This window comes from Gallus gallus, chromosome 12 (assembly GCF_016699485.2).
Source record: "Gallus gallus isolate bGalGal1 chromosome 12, bGalGal1.mat.broiler.GRCg7b, whole genome shotgun sequence".
NCBI classification, from domain to species: Eukaryota; Metazoa; Chordata; class Aves; order Galliformes; family Phasianidae; genus Gallus; species Gallus gallus.
Window position 1 is genome coordinate 14695411 of NC_052543.1, and position 16150 is coordinate 14711560.

At 50.7% G+C, this 16150-nt stretch overlaps 1 protein-coding gene across 3 annotated transcripts in view; it reads right to left on the minus strand.

The window, feature by feature from the left end:
• Window positions 1-15498, minus strand: part of LRIG1 (leucine rich repeats and immunoglobulin like domains 1) — an 81084-nt gene extending 65586 nt beyond the window's left edge. For 2 of the 3 annotated variants that reach the window (XM_425165.8, XM_015293263.4), the window contains exon 1: window positions 14763-15498. In XM_425165.8, coding sequence (XP_425165.6) covers window positions 14763-15355 — 593 coding nt within the window. In that variant the 5' untranslated portion in view covers window positions 15356-15498. Of the gene's footprint in view, window positions 1-10800; window positions 11653-14762 lie in introns of those variants that run through there. The other variant, XM_040646582.2, reaches the window with a different exon arrangement.
• Window positions 15499-16150: the final 652 nt, after the last annotated feature.

A 16150-nucleotide genomic window follows, 5' to 3' on the forward strand; every position in this document is an offset into this window, starting at 1 on the left:
GCGAGGAAAAGAAATCAAAGTTCTCCCCATTCCCACAAAACTTGAGTTCCCACGTAACTGCTGCAAGAAGTGTTTTACCAGGACGGAGCACCCCAGGAGCTATGGGACGCACTCACTGCCTGACCAGGTTAGCCAGCAGGAAAACATTTTCTTCAGCAAGCTTGACGCAACCACCAAAGTTGCTCCAAGATGAAACAGAACTGGGGCAAAAGCCAAAAAAACCTAGAGCGGGGACAAAACCCTCAGTGCAGGAGGCTCACCATAAAATACTCCACGCAGAACAGCAAGGATTTTAACGCACCAAATTGGCTGCTGGGAGAGAAGCCAACTCACGGCAATATCGCAGCTGGCCTCGGGAACGGCTCACGGCCGGGGGTGGTTTTTGCAGCCCCACATTTACGTGGAGTCACGTGAACACCATTACCTAAACTGCACCTTTTCCATGAACACCTTCTCTGGGATAAAGGTTCTCATTTTGCTCTACATAAAAACACCCTCCGCAGGTTTATAAGCTTTAATTGCTATGGGAGCACATAAAAAGTGTCCAAATAAGTCTATTTAATGGTTACACATTAACTGTCATACACCTCCAGGCTTCTGTTATCCATAAATTTGCAAGATCAATAAACCCCTTATAAGCAAACTTTAAAAAAAAAAAAAAAAACAAAACAGTTGGTGCTGAAAATGTTCCGTTCCTATTTACTAATAGCTTTGGTAAACCACTTGGAAATTCTTACCTTGATCTGAAGCCTCCTGCTAAGGAAAAAGCTGTCTTTCAACACAAAGCAAAGGAATCAAAAATGTCTATTTCTCTCTTGCTCAGAATTGGACGTGTGCCCACAAGGTAACGCAAGAGCAGAGCAATGGCAGGCTGGGAAGGACTTGGCTACACTGTGTGAGAGCCTGTAGAGGCAGAGCCCCTCCAAACCCAAGGAGAAAAGCCTCCAGGAAACACTGAGATACTCTGCACAACTCCGGAGGAAGGCAAAAAGGATTTCATTTGTCGCCCTGTACCTGATGGGACTCAGCAGCACGGTGCAGCCCTGTTGCTTGGTTGCTGCAGTGCACTGAATGCCTGCTGAATTTTACACTGGGTGTACAGAGAAGCCCTGGAGTGCAGCACAACGCTCAGAGCAGTGTGGGGAAGGGGAGAGGGAGAGCAAAAGCGAGGCAGGCAGCCTGAGAGTGATTAAGTGTTGATCAAATCCAACTATTTCATAAAGTTTCTGGTATGCCCGACTGGCTTCAACGGTCTCCACGCTCTGCTGTGAAATCCCTGCGATGTTTATGAGAAGTCTGCAAATGGCTCCTTTGTCGCCTTTTTTTTTTTTTTTTTTAATTATTATTATTATTCCTCTTTAATAAAGAAAACACAAAGCCTGAAGCAGCCGGGACATCAAAATGCTGTCAAATCCTGGCTGCCCACCACCTCATGCCGCCTGTCCTTTGGGGCACGGGTAAGGTACTGCCCTCCCCTTATCTGACCCCTTTTTCCTGCTGTGCAAAGCTAAGCTGGGCACAGTGCTGTCCCTTCCCTACAGTTGGGAGCACCAAATTTTGGGGAATAAGGCCATGCCAGCACTCAAGCCATGCCCAAACCCCACAACAACCCCACAGCCCCCCCCCCCCCCCCCCCCCCCATCCATGCTCACTGAATCCCCATTGTAAACAGTGAGCACAGGCTGCATTTCACGCCAAATAACACAGGGAGGCCCTTGGAAAGATGGAATCGCTTACTATCAGGAGGGAGGGAGATTATAGAGGTTATTTAAATTAAAAACAAACTAGACAAACAAATAAGCCCCATTTCCCTCCCCCCGGCCGCTGCTGCCTGCTCTGCACATGTTATCTGCAAACTGCGGGCAAAGCAATTCCCCACTCCGTGCTATTGCACAATCTGCTCACTCTGAACCTTACACTACGTAAGGAATTAAACAAACATTTCCTCCTTTTCCTTCTTCGGATGTCTGTTCTCCCCCCTCCCTCCCTTTCCAGGGCTGGGCTCTGAAGTCCAGCCCTACATGGGGCCAAGGCATAGCCAGCAGCGGGGCTCCCCACCAGCCCCCAAAAGCCCCAAACCTCCCCCAGAAGAGGCAGGGAAGAGTCTGCACAGCAGCTCGTGATTGCATGGGTTGATCCATACAGCAAACAGGCAGCCCCGTGCACTCCCAAAATACACCAAGGACAGCCACAGGGGAAAGGAAGGCGATACCAAAACACGATGTGGAGATAAAAGGAAAACTTTGCAGAAGTCAATTAAAAAGGCAGTCAGCCCTAGAGACAGAAATCTCAGGAAAGCAGCTCTCCTTCCACACCGATTGCTTGCTATTACATGCAGCTGCAGCAGCAAACTGGTGAATAAAAGCCTGTGCCTCAATCCGCTCGTATTTGCAACAGGTCTACATTACAAATTTGGGTTTTACCTGGCTTGCAGAAGACTGCATGGGAAAGCTGGGAAGTAAGAGTGTGGAGTGAGCCAAGGGGCCGAATGCTGGAGACCCAAGAGTCAGGTTGTTGGAGCTTTTTTTGTGGTTGCTGCTATTTAATGGCAATGCCTCATTACGGTTTGGGATAAAGGAAGCTTTTGTTAACTACCTGCTCTCTCCCTCCCTCTGCACCTTCCCTCGGGGTTTTGAGATCACATGAAAAACACATCCCGAGCTCCTCGAGAGATTTTTCTGCACAGCCAAGGCTGACAAGACTTGACATTCCTGAAATGTTTAAATGGGAGGAGAGGGAGAAACAACAACATTTTTTCAAGCCCACTTTATACATCGTGCACAAGCAAAAACTGGCCCAGATCCAATTTAAAAAATATATATATATGTATATACATACAAACACATATATTTGCAAAATCATCTTAAATACTTCAAATGTTATGGAATGAAAAATCCTTTGCTGCAGAGCAGATGCAAACCCCTGTGCCAAATGCTGTGCATTCCTGGGGGAGCTGCAGAGCAGAGCCACAATCAAGCCCATGGACAGTACCAGCCCTGAGCCCCAGACAGCCTGGCAGCCCATTGCACAGCTGCGACCTGAACACAGCTTGCACATCCTGGGCTCTGCAGTGAAGCCTCTTTTTGGGAAGGGGCTTTGGAAACCCCTTCCAAAAGCAGAGGGATACATAAAAGCCAGGCTCAGAATTTAAAAGTTCAGCTAACGAATGGGCAGCAGTCAAGAAACCCCATTTCAGCCAAATACCAGGAAAAGCACATCGCAATCAGCAGCTGTTTCATTAACTGATTCACACACTGGTTCATTTTGGATATTTTTTCCAAACTGGAATCTAACTTTGCCCAATGCTTCTGGACAGACCTGGGTGAGTAGCAGGGTCCTCACGGATAATTACAGCCTGTAATAAAAGCCGCTGCGGGCGATACAAACCAGATGTGGGAACAACTGCACGTGCTCCAAAAGGTACCACTGCCCAGAGTGCCAGCTGCCAGGAGTGAGCACCTCAAAAACCATGCCACAAACATCACTTAACAGAGGGCAGCATGTCCATGGGTGCAGAATGGGTTACGTGGAGCAAACCAGGTGCCGCTGGCCAATTATTCTTTCTTGGTTTACTAGCGTAGAAATTTGGGCATCAAAGAGGACCGCTGTGCTCCACTTGTGCAATAAACTCCTTTCACCAGCATCACTTCACACTTTCCAGAGTGCAAAGTTCGTGCTGATATTGTTGGCTTTCTCACTTGCTGCTTTTTGGCACCAGCCTGCCTGCTTGGCTGTTCATTAATAGACAATCAGTACCTTAAAGGCTTTGTTCCACAGGCCCAGCTAGGCTGTGAGCAGGCCTCTGGCAGGCACTGGTTTGTGGGGGACAAGCAACAAAAGTTACCTGCAGGAGTGCAAACGTGTTTAGATGTTAGGATACAACATTAGGAAAAACCCAAACCCAAATCCCTACCGATGGGTTTTGAAGAATAAAGGATTATCACTATCAACACAAATAGCATCCAGAGAAAACTTGGAAACAACACAATTTACTCTCGACATGCTTTACTGCTTTATGCACCGGTTACACTACAATATTTTTACCTTTCCTGTGAAGAGAGGCTGAGAGAGATGGGGCTGCTCAGCCTGCAGACAAGGAGACTCACAGGATCTCATCAATGGCCATAAATACATGGAAGGAGGGTGCTAAGAGAATAGAGCCAGGCTCTTTCCAGTGCCACCCAGTGCCAGGACACGAGGCAGTGGGCACAAAATACAAGAGGCAATGGGTGCAAAATGGTACAGAGAAGGTTCCATCTGGACACCAGGAAGCACTTCTATGATATGCTGGGAACAGAGCAACATGTTGCCCAGAGGTTGTGAGGTTTCCTTAGTGATCTCCAGGAGACACTTGGATGTGATCCTGCTCTAGGAGGTCATGCTGGAGCAGGGGTTGGACCAGATGGACCAAAATATCCGTGTCAATCCCATGGTTTTCATACAACCTGCAGCACCACAAGGCACAGGTGACACAGCAAAGGCCGCCTACGTGCACCAACAATGAGAAAGCTGCCATAGTTTTTGGTCAGCTAGCTTGGGTTGCCATGTAAAGTCAAAAAAAAGTAAATCCCACCTATTTTTTTGAGCTCTTATCTCCTGGCTTAGAACAGAGCAGCCCAGCTTCATCTGCTGACATCGTGGCTACACAGAACACCCCATCACCACGGGGCAAAGAAGGGCAGCCACACACAGCCCAGGCGGTTCGCAGCCCAGTGTGTACAGGCCCACAGCAGGCCGTGCCGAGCTCCTGCCAGCTTTCACATGTGGAGGAGTCATGTCCATCAACATGCCACGCTGGTCCCAACCAAGGGAACATGCTCCAAATGTCCTCTCTTAAAACCAAGCCATTTTCTTTTTTTACTGGGCCCACTCAGCATCAGCAGCTGCCTTGCTTTCCAAACCGACCTGGCAGCCCAGATGGGAGCAGGCATGAAGAACTGACCCCAGCCTCCCTTAATACGTTACTAAACCCTGTCTTATTTGTCTTCCCTGGGAGACTAAACACAGGTTATTAGTTCAATATAAAACTCTAAGTACACGCTTGAAAGACAGAGCACAAAAACAGAGTTTAATTGTTAAGAGTATTAAAAAAGCACTCTAGTTGTTTCAAGCCCTTTCATACCACATTAAGAAGTTTCTGTCCCAACTTTTCAAGATTTGCTTATGATGGAGGTGAGCCCAAGTGGAAAATCAAAATCAAGAATCCTTGAATTCTGAGGGAAGCTTTATCTGAGGCTGGACTCATATCTGCACAGAGTGCAGTGCAGTCAGATTTCCAGCCCTGTTTATCACTGTCACCTCATGCTCTCTCCCCACCAACACAAGGTCATGACAAAGTTTCTACCCACGTACCCCAGATCCATAAATTGTTACAGATCTGGATTCACATCAGTGGGATTACAGGAGACCAGCCAAACGTGCACATGCTGGAGAGAGAAGACAACATGGCTCTTTAAAACTTGAGAGTATTTTTCATTTATAAATAGTTTACATTTTTTGGATCCAGTGGTGGACGACTCGCTCAGTCTGTACGGAAACCAAAGAAATATCATGTGTGAGCACTAACCACAGCGTAACAGAGATAATAAACAACAGATGGGCAGCCATATGCAATGAGGCTGGTGCTCGTGGTAGGGGAGGCAAAGAAAAAGAAGTAAGAAAACCAGCAAGCATCACTCAGCCGAAGGCCCTGTGGTATTTTGGAGTTCTAGGAACCTGTTTCTCCAGGTTAGTCTACAAGAGTAATCTGAAAAACAGCTTGAGCATGCAAGCAAAGCACCTGAGTGCAGGACAACTTTGTATTCACCAAGCAGAGAAACCTGGACCTGGAGCATCTCTACTGAAATTAGCCTGCCAAGACCAATTTGATGCCTTTTCTTACCACAAGGAATTCTGCAAGTATGCTGATAGAGTTTAAGCATCAATGTGTCCCCAGGTAGAAGAAAAAAAAAAAAAAACACTCCAAAATACACCCTTTCCAGAATTTGCCAACATTTACCAGATGCAAGAGAATTCCCAGACCACTCATCTGCCACAAGTGTGGAGACACCGAACCAAGAGTCTCAGCACCCACCTCCTCCTTGAGCAGAAGCCTACAGCCTGACACACTTGGCTGAACAAAGGTTTGTTCCCAGTTGTATCTCAGATTCTTCTAACAATAACTGCGTGGCGTCTGGCACCAACACATCTGAGCCTTTGAAGTGGTTCTCAACTCCAACAGGAAAAAGAGAGAGGACAAAAGGGGAATCAACCAGCAATTTTGGTTTCAGTCAAACCACCATGCTGAAGAGAAAACCTTAATACCATAATCCTTGAGCACACTAGCTAACAAAAAAACCCCACACAGGACAGCAACACGTTGGTGCTGCATGGTTTGGGCTAGGTGGTGCTTGTGATCAAACCTCTTCTTGATGTGCTTAGGTCAGCATCCTCATGGAGTCTAAATGGGGCTTGCAGGGCATGCAGGTACACGGGTACTTCTCTACCATTTATGTCCTTTAGGGATCCAAACCCCTTTTCAGATCTCACCTTACATGACATCGGCAAGAAGCACGTGAGAAATCAGTGCAGGGCAATGAGCCTCACTTTTAAAATGCATATCTTATCTGTTCTGTTCAAATAAGCATGCTGCGGTTTAAGAGCAACAAGGTGGCAGAGCGGAACAGCTCCCAGCATGGAGGTTTTGACTGGAATAATGTTCATTTAAGAAAAAAAAAAGGCATAAAAACACCTCATTCATTTTCCCCAAGCTGCATCCAAGTCCTACCAACTCTTTTTGTTAGGCTGGGCAGTTTCTGGAAACATCTTCGGGCCCAAAACATTCCCAGCATTTCAAGAATCTGCTCCACAAATCTTGAGGCTGTTTTGCTCAGGAATGCTGACATGTGGGCAAAGGGAAACCAAACGGTTCCATTGAACACTGCAGAAAACTTTAAAGTCTGCCCAAGCTGAAAAAATGCAAGAGTCAAAACTTTGAAGGAAGTGTGGGTTTTCTGCTCAAAGGCAGCTGCATTTCTAATAGCGCCCAGAACATAATCTTCCAACAAGGGAGCACAGCCGTGCCAGGACAGCCTGTGCTCCTAGCAAGGCTGGTGGCCTCCATGTGCTCCCCTCAAAGCAGGATTGAGTTGAAGCAAACAAACAAAACAGACTTTCAGATCAAGTTGTCTCAGCCTTTACGAAGCTGAGACGATCGCGCTGTGAGCTCTTGGCAGAGCTGCTTCTCCCCAGACAAGATCCACCCACTTCCCAACACCTCATCAGCTCCAAACGCACAGGGCAGGCGTGCACTTTGTCTTCTGCTAATGTAGCTCCTAGGATGACAATCCTGGGTCACAACTGATAACCAAGGACTTGACTTAGAAAGAGTCGTGAGGATAACAGGGGTCTCTGGTCCTGCAAGTGCTCTTTTTATTGCCTACTACCCAGCACCATCAGGAGAACGGTTTCCTGAAGGTGAGAAGTTTCTCCAGCTGGCTGCAAAGCAGAGATGCAAGAAGGGACACATCCTACCACTGTAAGGCAGGCAGTTCTGTAACTGGTGGTCAGGATGCTCAGGAAACCAGAGAGGAAGTAATCGGAAACTGTTGGACAAGGAAACTTCCACATTTTGTATCCAAGTGTGCAGGCCTGTAGCCTGCAATGAATTGTTCTCTTATTTTAGCCATGTCTCTTGCAAACAGAAAGCCCTGTGGTTTAATTAGCACGCGCAGCTCCAGAAGCGTAGCTGCCATCTCCTCCTCCAGAAAGGTGGATTTTTGTTATTTTGACTTTTGAAAAAGTTGAATGTCAAGCTTGCACAGCTTCAACGCACAGAGTCTGCTTCAGAATAAGCACGTATGCTGGCATTACAACTTGTGCATGGGGAGCTGCAGAACCTCACCTGAGAGCTGGCAGAGCACTTGCAGCCAGAGATGAAGCAAGCAGCAAGGGAGCCAGGCCGGGAGTGCAGCAGCAAACTGGGAGCACTGGTGCTGCAGGAGGGGAATGCCATCTGGGGCTTGCAGTGGGGTGCTAGGGAAAAAAAGCTGCCATAGTCCAAGGTAAACAAGTATTCTGGGAGCTGGAGCAAGCCACAGGGACACACAAATGAACACAGGATCGTATTGGTCACAGGCACCCCTGCCAGCTAAAAGGACAGCTCATAAGGCTCTTGTAGAGTAGACCACAAAGGGCTAGCACTTGAGACGCAAGTGCTGGAAGGAGACTGGGAACAAGCAACACTGCAGTAAACAGCTCAGGCTGCTATCCCGCATCACCCAGGGATGCCATGCTACTGCACAGTTCTACCCATTCCCTAGGAATACCGGTAAAGCCCAGGGAGCAGGACTGCATGCCCAGCACATCTGTGCATACAGCAGTACTGCCACGCTGGGAGGACACAGGCACCCAGGGTGATTGCTCAACACTCGCAGGCTTGGAGGCACAAAGTCCTCTTCCTGGAAGCTCTCCTCCAAGCAGGGAGCAGAGAGTTGACAAAACTGTTCCCAGCTGTGGCCGTGACCATCACAAAGTCTTGCTGCTTTTGCTGAAACACTTCCTACTGTGGCTCCCAATTGCCTGGGTAGTGCTGCATGGAGGAGCAACCATACTGGGCCCCAGAGAGGCTAGAATTCAGGAGGTACCACTGCTGGTAACTGCCTTGAAGAGACCACTATACAAGGTAGAGCTAGAGCCAGCTGTTATTCGAAGTAGACAGCACAAACTCAACACCTTCTGCCATAACCATACTGCCTTCTGTCCAAGCAGATCAACCCAATGACCAGCACACATCTCCACTGATAAGTTCAGTAAAAATGAAATCAGAACTCCTGGAAAGGGTTCAATTCAACAAGACATCAAAAAGCCAAGCAGCTTCATTGGGGAGCTGGGCTGAGCCCCACAGATAAATACATTTACCAGAAGTCCAGGGGCTGACCGGAGATGCAGCCAGCAGCTTCTTGTTCAAGAGGCCACCAACCAATGATGTCACACAAGACAAGAGCACTATGGAAGCAGGGTGAAGTCTCAGCTCTGCCAATCTCCTCCCACACCAGGAGCTTCTTGCTCCTGTTCATACAGGGGAGCTGAATCTGCCTGGCCACAACTTTATGATCATCAATAAGCCATTTCCTAACCTGCTAACAAGGAAAGCAAAGGTCATTTGTCTGCTTCTGTGAATGCAGAGTCATCCAAACCCTGTAAGTTCACCATCTCAACAACTTCTGGGCAGTGATCTGCTCAATAACAAAGGTTGGAGAGTGGGAAGCAGGACAAAGTTTACAGCCCTGTGAAACAAAAACAACTCTCAAACACTGCCACATAAGAGAAACCTAAAGGTGTGAATAAGATGTATATGTTTAATGCAACACTTATGTGCCATACTTCATAAGAAACCCAAAAGGTGTTTGAAAGCCAAGAATTCTTCCTTAAGACTTGTTGGGAGGAATACAGTTGTTTATAAAGCAACACAGAGAGGAATAGCATAAAAATATGTTTAGCAAAGGAAGAGTGGAAAGCACTGTGACATTTCAAAGTGAAACATCATATGGTTTGCTTAAATCTCCAACAATGGGACCAATCTCCCCATTCTGCCAAAACAGATGAAGCACAAGTGTTGCTCTGACTCTACCCCTGGTTCCAGAGGAGACAAAGGCTTCCTGGCAAGGTCAGACCAGGGCAACAGGGGGGTGAGCAGAAGCCCCAGATTTAATTGTATTCGTTTATTTTAATATAAAGATCCATGCCAAAGGAAAGTGGCTAGTGCTTTTCTGCAGCTCTCGAGCAGTTGCCCAAATAAGCATCACCTAAAATAAGCCCTGGAAAACTAAGCAGAGCTTTTCAGGACTGCTCATAGCACCGGAGGAGGCAGAGCAAGCTTTCCCCATCTTCCTCTGGCTCACAAACACAAAGAGGAGAATGGATAGGCAGCAATGTTTGGACAACTGGAACACATTTAGGGGGTGATTTTTCACAGGGCCTCCAACCAGGCAGTTTCCTCTGATAGCCGTTTTATTACCCGCAATACAATTTGCAGACCAGCAGCTCCCCTACCCACAGGGGCTGCTGCTGCACCAGTGCTGCCCAAGCACCACGGGGAAGCCACCTATCAGCACAGCAAGCTCTGCAAGCAGGCAAAAGCCTGCTTAGATGCTAGCATTGATGGCCAGTGCTAGGGCAGCAAGCACTGCAGCATAGAGACAAGAGCATTCCATCTAGGTGGGCATCTATCAGTGAGCAAAGGCTTTGGGCAACTGGGAAAAATATTGTGATGCCTGATCTGCATCTCTGTGCTGGAAGAAGCAACACGGTCCAAATCTCATGTTTTGCTTCTTTCATTCCTGTCATGCACCTGAGGGCTTGTCCTGCTTTCCTGCAGTGAGCAAGGGCCTGCCAACTGGAGGAGGTGGTCTGGAGAGCAGTATCTTATTTCAGGGTTTCACAGCCAAATTTCCACTGAACTCAAGGTATGCATTTTCTAATCTGGAAGGATTAATCTAAAAATAGGCACCTTTGCTGAAAGGGAAAGGCACTCAGCACACAGCCTGCACAGCGGATGGGTTTAAGAGCAATGCATTTAGGACTTCACCTCTGCAGCTTTCCCAGCCTGCCGCAGCCAGGTGGCTGCCTGCACTTCAGCCCCTACTCAAACTGAAAATGCAACCAATAACCCAAGCAGACTCCTGAGCTTAGCCACGATGCCCCTTCACACCCTGAGGGGTGCCCCCAAATAGCAGGGCCTGCTTCTAGACTTCCTCAAAATGACACAGCTGTGGCTGGATAGACAACGTGCTGAAAAGATAATGAGGGAGCGTAATGTACTGCACATGTTGTGGTCCTGGGCTGAAGCTGGCACTGGCTGGGGGTGAAGGACTCAAGCTGCAGCACAGGATTTGGTTAACTATTAATGGATGACTCAGCTCCAACAATAAAATGCATTTCACGTTCTGCGTTAGCAGAACAGCATCCTGGTCCTTGACTCGGCCTGAGTGCACTGCAGGAGAAAAAAAAATTATCTCTGTTCTATTCATCAGCGTGATCCCATCAGCTCCACGTTGCAAAACAAGGAGTCACACTGCGCGATTAGGTTAGCAGCACAGAATGATGATGTTAAAAACTGACGAGCTGAGCTAACCCAATCTGAGGTGTCTGATAGCAGGATCAGTGCAAAGCCCCGCAGCCTGACTGGGATTTCTGGGTGCGGTTGACATGCAGGACAATGCAGAGGGTCTTAAATGGGCACTGAGAGGTGAGAGCCACTGGGAAGCTTTGCACCGTGCAGAAGGCAAAGCTCCAACCTCTCTGAGAGGGATGGAAGTAGTCAAGAGCCAAAGGCAGCACTGCAGATTCCAAGCACCCACTGTGCACTGAATGGGACGGCTGTGCCAGCAGGCATGGGGCTAGGCTGCACAAGGGGAGACCCAAGTGATGGGAGAAGGCAAGCAGCCCCAAAGCTCCTTCAGTCTACGTTTCAGGCTGGGCTTCTGCAAGGCTCGGTCACCCTCTAGCCCCAAACATCCGCAGGGCAGTTTGCAAGGCAAAGTTAAAATACTGAGCTCCTACAAAATCATAAAGGTTAGTTTTCCTAGAGAAAAACTGCTGTGTGTTCACTTCTCTGATGCCTACTGGGCTTCTTGTCCCCCTGCTCTGGGAACTTTCCCTCCCCTTTCCCCCAGCCCATCCATTCTCCCCTTTTCATGCTGCACCCATTGTAAAAGGCACTGAATATTAACACAGCCCATTGAGCACTCTCTTTTTGTAGGGGACCCTTGCGTTTCAAATTGCAGTCACTGTGCAGAGAGAAAAGCCTCAAAGTGATTAAATGCCAGAAGCTTCTCAAAAGCAGAGAGGAACACGGAGGTGGCTGCGGGGGTCCTGCAGACTTCAGCGCAGCAGTCAGAAGGGCTTCAGATCTGCACTACGGATCTCACGTGCACATCTAACCCCAGTCCGGGTGGGATCACTCCTCCCAGCCGGGGCTCAGCTCAGGATTAAGACACGAAGATCAGACAGCAGATGAAGGCTCGCTGCTGTTCTCCAGTGGGAGCCAATAAATGTCATGGCATGCTGGGGGTGGGCAGCGAATCCCAGACACATGTTCACAGGCAGGGCAGATTTATTTGCAAGCGTGCGGTGCTGGAGGACAGGCTCTGCCATCACCCAGACCCAGCAGCCCCCCTCCCAAAAATCAGCCCCCAGCGACGGCTGCTTCATCTGTGTCCCATTATTTCAGCAGGCTTGGAGCCGCCAGAAACTTTCCCCCTGCAACACCTCCACATTCATCCCCCAGTACCTCCTCCAGCCAAGGAAGCTGCCTTAACTTTGCTGTGCTCACAAGATCTGGCCCTGGTTTAATAAAAAAATTTAAGTTAACTTGGAATTTTGAGCACAGGCATCCCCGGTCTTGTTGCCTTCAACCAAATCTCTCCCTGTTCACATTCCTAAGCACAGCAGGGCTCTGTCCCAGGCTCCCAGCTCAAATGCCTATGGCCAGGCACCCACAGGACTCCCAGCAGCACCCAGGTGCTCTGGTGAGAGCAGCAGTGCCAGGCAGACAGCCTTAGGGCAATGTAACCATATCCAAGTTCATCTTCCTGGGATAGCTCAGAGCAGCACTTGCAGGGACCCTGCCACACTCAGCACCCCATGTCCACAACCAGCCAAGGGCAGGGAACTCCCTCCTCATTCAACTGTTGCTGGAGATATGAGATGCGTGCATTTCATTCTTTTATTCTGTTTTGCAGCCATAACGTTCAGCCCTTCTGGGCTACTCTAGCCTATGAAGCTCGGATCAACTCATCCCTTCTTAAGCTGAATTTAAAGTGGTTGCACTCAAATGCACAACACCAGCTCTGGCACAGCACAGCAGGAGAACAGCGCATGCTCTGCACACAGCCATCCAGCACCCAGTCAGCTGGGTGTTCATACCAGGGCTGTGTGGGTCCTGCACCATCACAAGGTGCTGCAGCTGGCTGCGCAGTGCTGTCCCTCCTAAGAACCCCAACCCGTGCCATTCCGTGTTGGCACTGCCCTTCTGTGCATCAGTTCTGCCCTCTGAAAGCCAAAGAGAAAAATCACAACTGCAAGAGCTGCTGCCAAGGAAGAAATAACAATCGTTTCAAAAGCTCCCACTGCTTTTCCTGGGCACTGATAGCCCTGTTGACAAAATACTCAGCGATTAGGGCGGTGCACAACCCTCCCCAGCGTGCAGAGTTTCCTGCAGTCCAAACAAAAGCTTTATCTCAACACACTGAAAACCAACCCAGCACTGCTTGGGCACCAGGGCACTAATTAGAGGGGGAAAAAGAAAAGATAAACTGCTAGGGAGGGATTTTTGAAAGCACTCAGTGAAGTGAGGACACACCAGTGCAAGCCACTGAATGTGGGATCTCCATATGGGTTCCTATGAGTGATGCCTCATTCTTTTTGCCCATTCAAATGGGACACCTATTTTTTTGTTATATTAGCTATGGACAAGGGCAAAAAAAAATAAAAAATAAAAAAAAGCCCTGAATTATGCACAGTCAGATAGAAAAACTCCACCTTGGCCAATTCTTGTGTTAGTTTGCTATTTACAGGATGACAAACCAGACCTTGCTGAAGTGGCCACAAGTCCAACAGCTCCCAGGCAGCAGATTTATACAAGCCATTACTTTACCAATAAAACTCACTGAACTCAAAAGACACTCCAAAAGCTGTTCCGTATGAAAAAGACACCCCTGGGCATTCGCGCTCCCAAAAAAACACAATAAATTCGGTCCAACCAGGCTATTAATGCATTTCCCTGCGTGAAACAAGACGCACTGTCCTATTTTTACAAGGCACGTGGGGATTCCGGCGTTATGCTGAGATGAAGAACCTCACAGACAGTGCCCAGCGCTGAGCAGAAGCGCACAGCAACAGGTGAGCAGGCAGCCACAGCCTCCTCTTAGTGACACCTGAGAACTCCGGGTCAAACACAGTACTTCTGCAGCCAAAAGAGGGGAAGGCAGAGAGAACCCGGCGGCCCCTCATCATTCTTAATAGGAAGCTGGATGGTCTGCAGCGGTATTTGAGTGACTTTTCTCTCCCGGCAGAGCTGAGCCTATGCAACTCACTGCTGTAATAGATGCTTCCCAATAATCTGTACATCGGTTCAAGCAGCAGAGCTGTGGCAGTTTTCCCCCTCTCCCTTTCTGGATGCTCATTTCCAGAGGTTAACGACCAGAGAGGGGCACAGATCTCTGCCCAACTACAGGCACAGAGATGCTCGTCGTTCATCTGTATCGCAACCACGGGACACACAGAGCTGTCAGCACTCAGGTTCAGCTCTGAAGGGCGCAGCAGCACCCGGGGGACGCGCCTGAATCCTTCCTAACACTTTGAGGGAAAACCTCACAGCAAATCCACCACCGTAACCCTAAGCACAGGGATACATCGATGACCTCGACAAGCAGAGACGAACCGAGGGCCAGCAGGGCAGCAAAGAGCCGCAGGCAGAGCTTGCGGTTCGCTTGGCAAACCCTTCGTTTCCCCCCAAACCGCCCCGCGGTGCCGCAGCGGGCGCTCAGAGCCGCAGCGGGGCAGCCCGGCCCCGTATTAGGGCAGCGCGGCGGGGCCGGGCCGGGCGCTGCCCCTCGGAGATGCCCAAATAAGGCTCCGGCGGAGCGCAGCGGGACCCCCGCGCCGGGCGGCACCGCCGCTCTCCTCACGCCCCGCGCGGGGAAAGCGGAGACCTCCCAACCGGTTAGACACCGTTAAAACGCCCGCCCGCCCGCTCGCGGCAGCGGCCCCGCGATACTCACACGTGCCGCAGCCCGGGGGACAGCTCCCGGGGCACCTCGGGCAGCCCCAGCCCGCCGCAACGCAGCCGCTCCTCGTCGCAGACGCAGCCGTCGGGGCAGGCGGCGGCCGAGCCCAGCAGCACCGCCAGCAGCAGCGGCAGCGCGGAGCCTCCGCCGCTCCGCGACGGCATCACCGCCATTTTGTATCCGGCACCGGCGAAGGTCCGAAGCGGAGCGGAACGCGGTCCCGGCTCGCAGCGCCCCGAGTGCTCAGCGCAGTTCCGCCGCCCGCGCCATCGCCTCGGCCGCCGGCCCCGCGGGGCGCTCAGGGCATCCGCCGCGCAGTCGGCGCGGCGCGGATCCGCGGTCCCTCCGCCGCCGCCACGAGCGCTTTCTCTCGGCTGCCGCCGCCCGGCTCCGGCCCGCCGCCCGCTCGGCACTCCCGCGGGACCCCGCACCCCGTCCCGACCCCGCCGCTCCGCTCGCCGCGGGCCCACGTTGGCTGCACCGCAACATGTAGCCGCGCCGCCCCCCGCGCGTCCGCCCATTGGCTGGCGGGCGGGCCCGCGCGCGCCGCTATTGGCCAGAATCGCCCCCCCCACTCGGCGCCTCATTGATGCCGGCTGCCCGTCAATCAAAGGCGCTAAGGCCCGCCTCCCTTTCCCACTCCAGGTGTGAACGCGGGCGGCCCTCGCCCCCCCGCTCTGCTCCTCTTAAAGGGGCCGCTCCCGCCTCTCTCCGGCCGGCAGCGCGCAGGGGGGACCCGGCCCGAGAGCTCCCCCAGCCTCCGCGTAACCTTCCTCATGTTATAGCATCATCCGCGGACGTAACCTTCAAGGAGGCAGTGCAGGACAACAACGTGAGCAGCTCACCTTAAACCCAAGCAGCTGCCCAAATTCACCCCATGTTTGAAAGCCCCGGGTTCTACCATTGGAGGGGGCAAGCCCTGCGCAGATATGAGAGCACTCCGCTCCAGTCGGTGGCACATGACTCATCCAATGGATGCAGCAAAGTTAATGTCGGGGCATCCACGCCCACCCAGAGGCTGCTCCTGAGCTAAGTGTAGAGCATCCAAGCACCTTTGGTCACGCTCCAGGCATCACATCCAGATGGGTTCCATGATCCAATGGTAGATCAACACCAAATAGAAAACCCAAGCCTCTGCAAGAGCTTCCCTCACCCCACCCTGGGGTCACCAGGACCCTCTGGTATCCCATCCAACAACTTCTCTAGTGACATTCAGCAGCACAGATGATCCTATCGGATCAGGATGGCTGCCATGCCTCCATACAGCTCCAAAGAATCAATGGGCACTGTTTTCAGGCAGAGGTAGAACCTGAGGGATTAGGTTTTTGTTAATCCAAGGGAGAACATCAAGAAGAGAAGAGATTCACAGTGGGTCGGGGTTG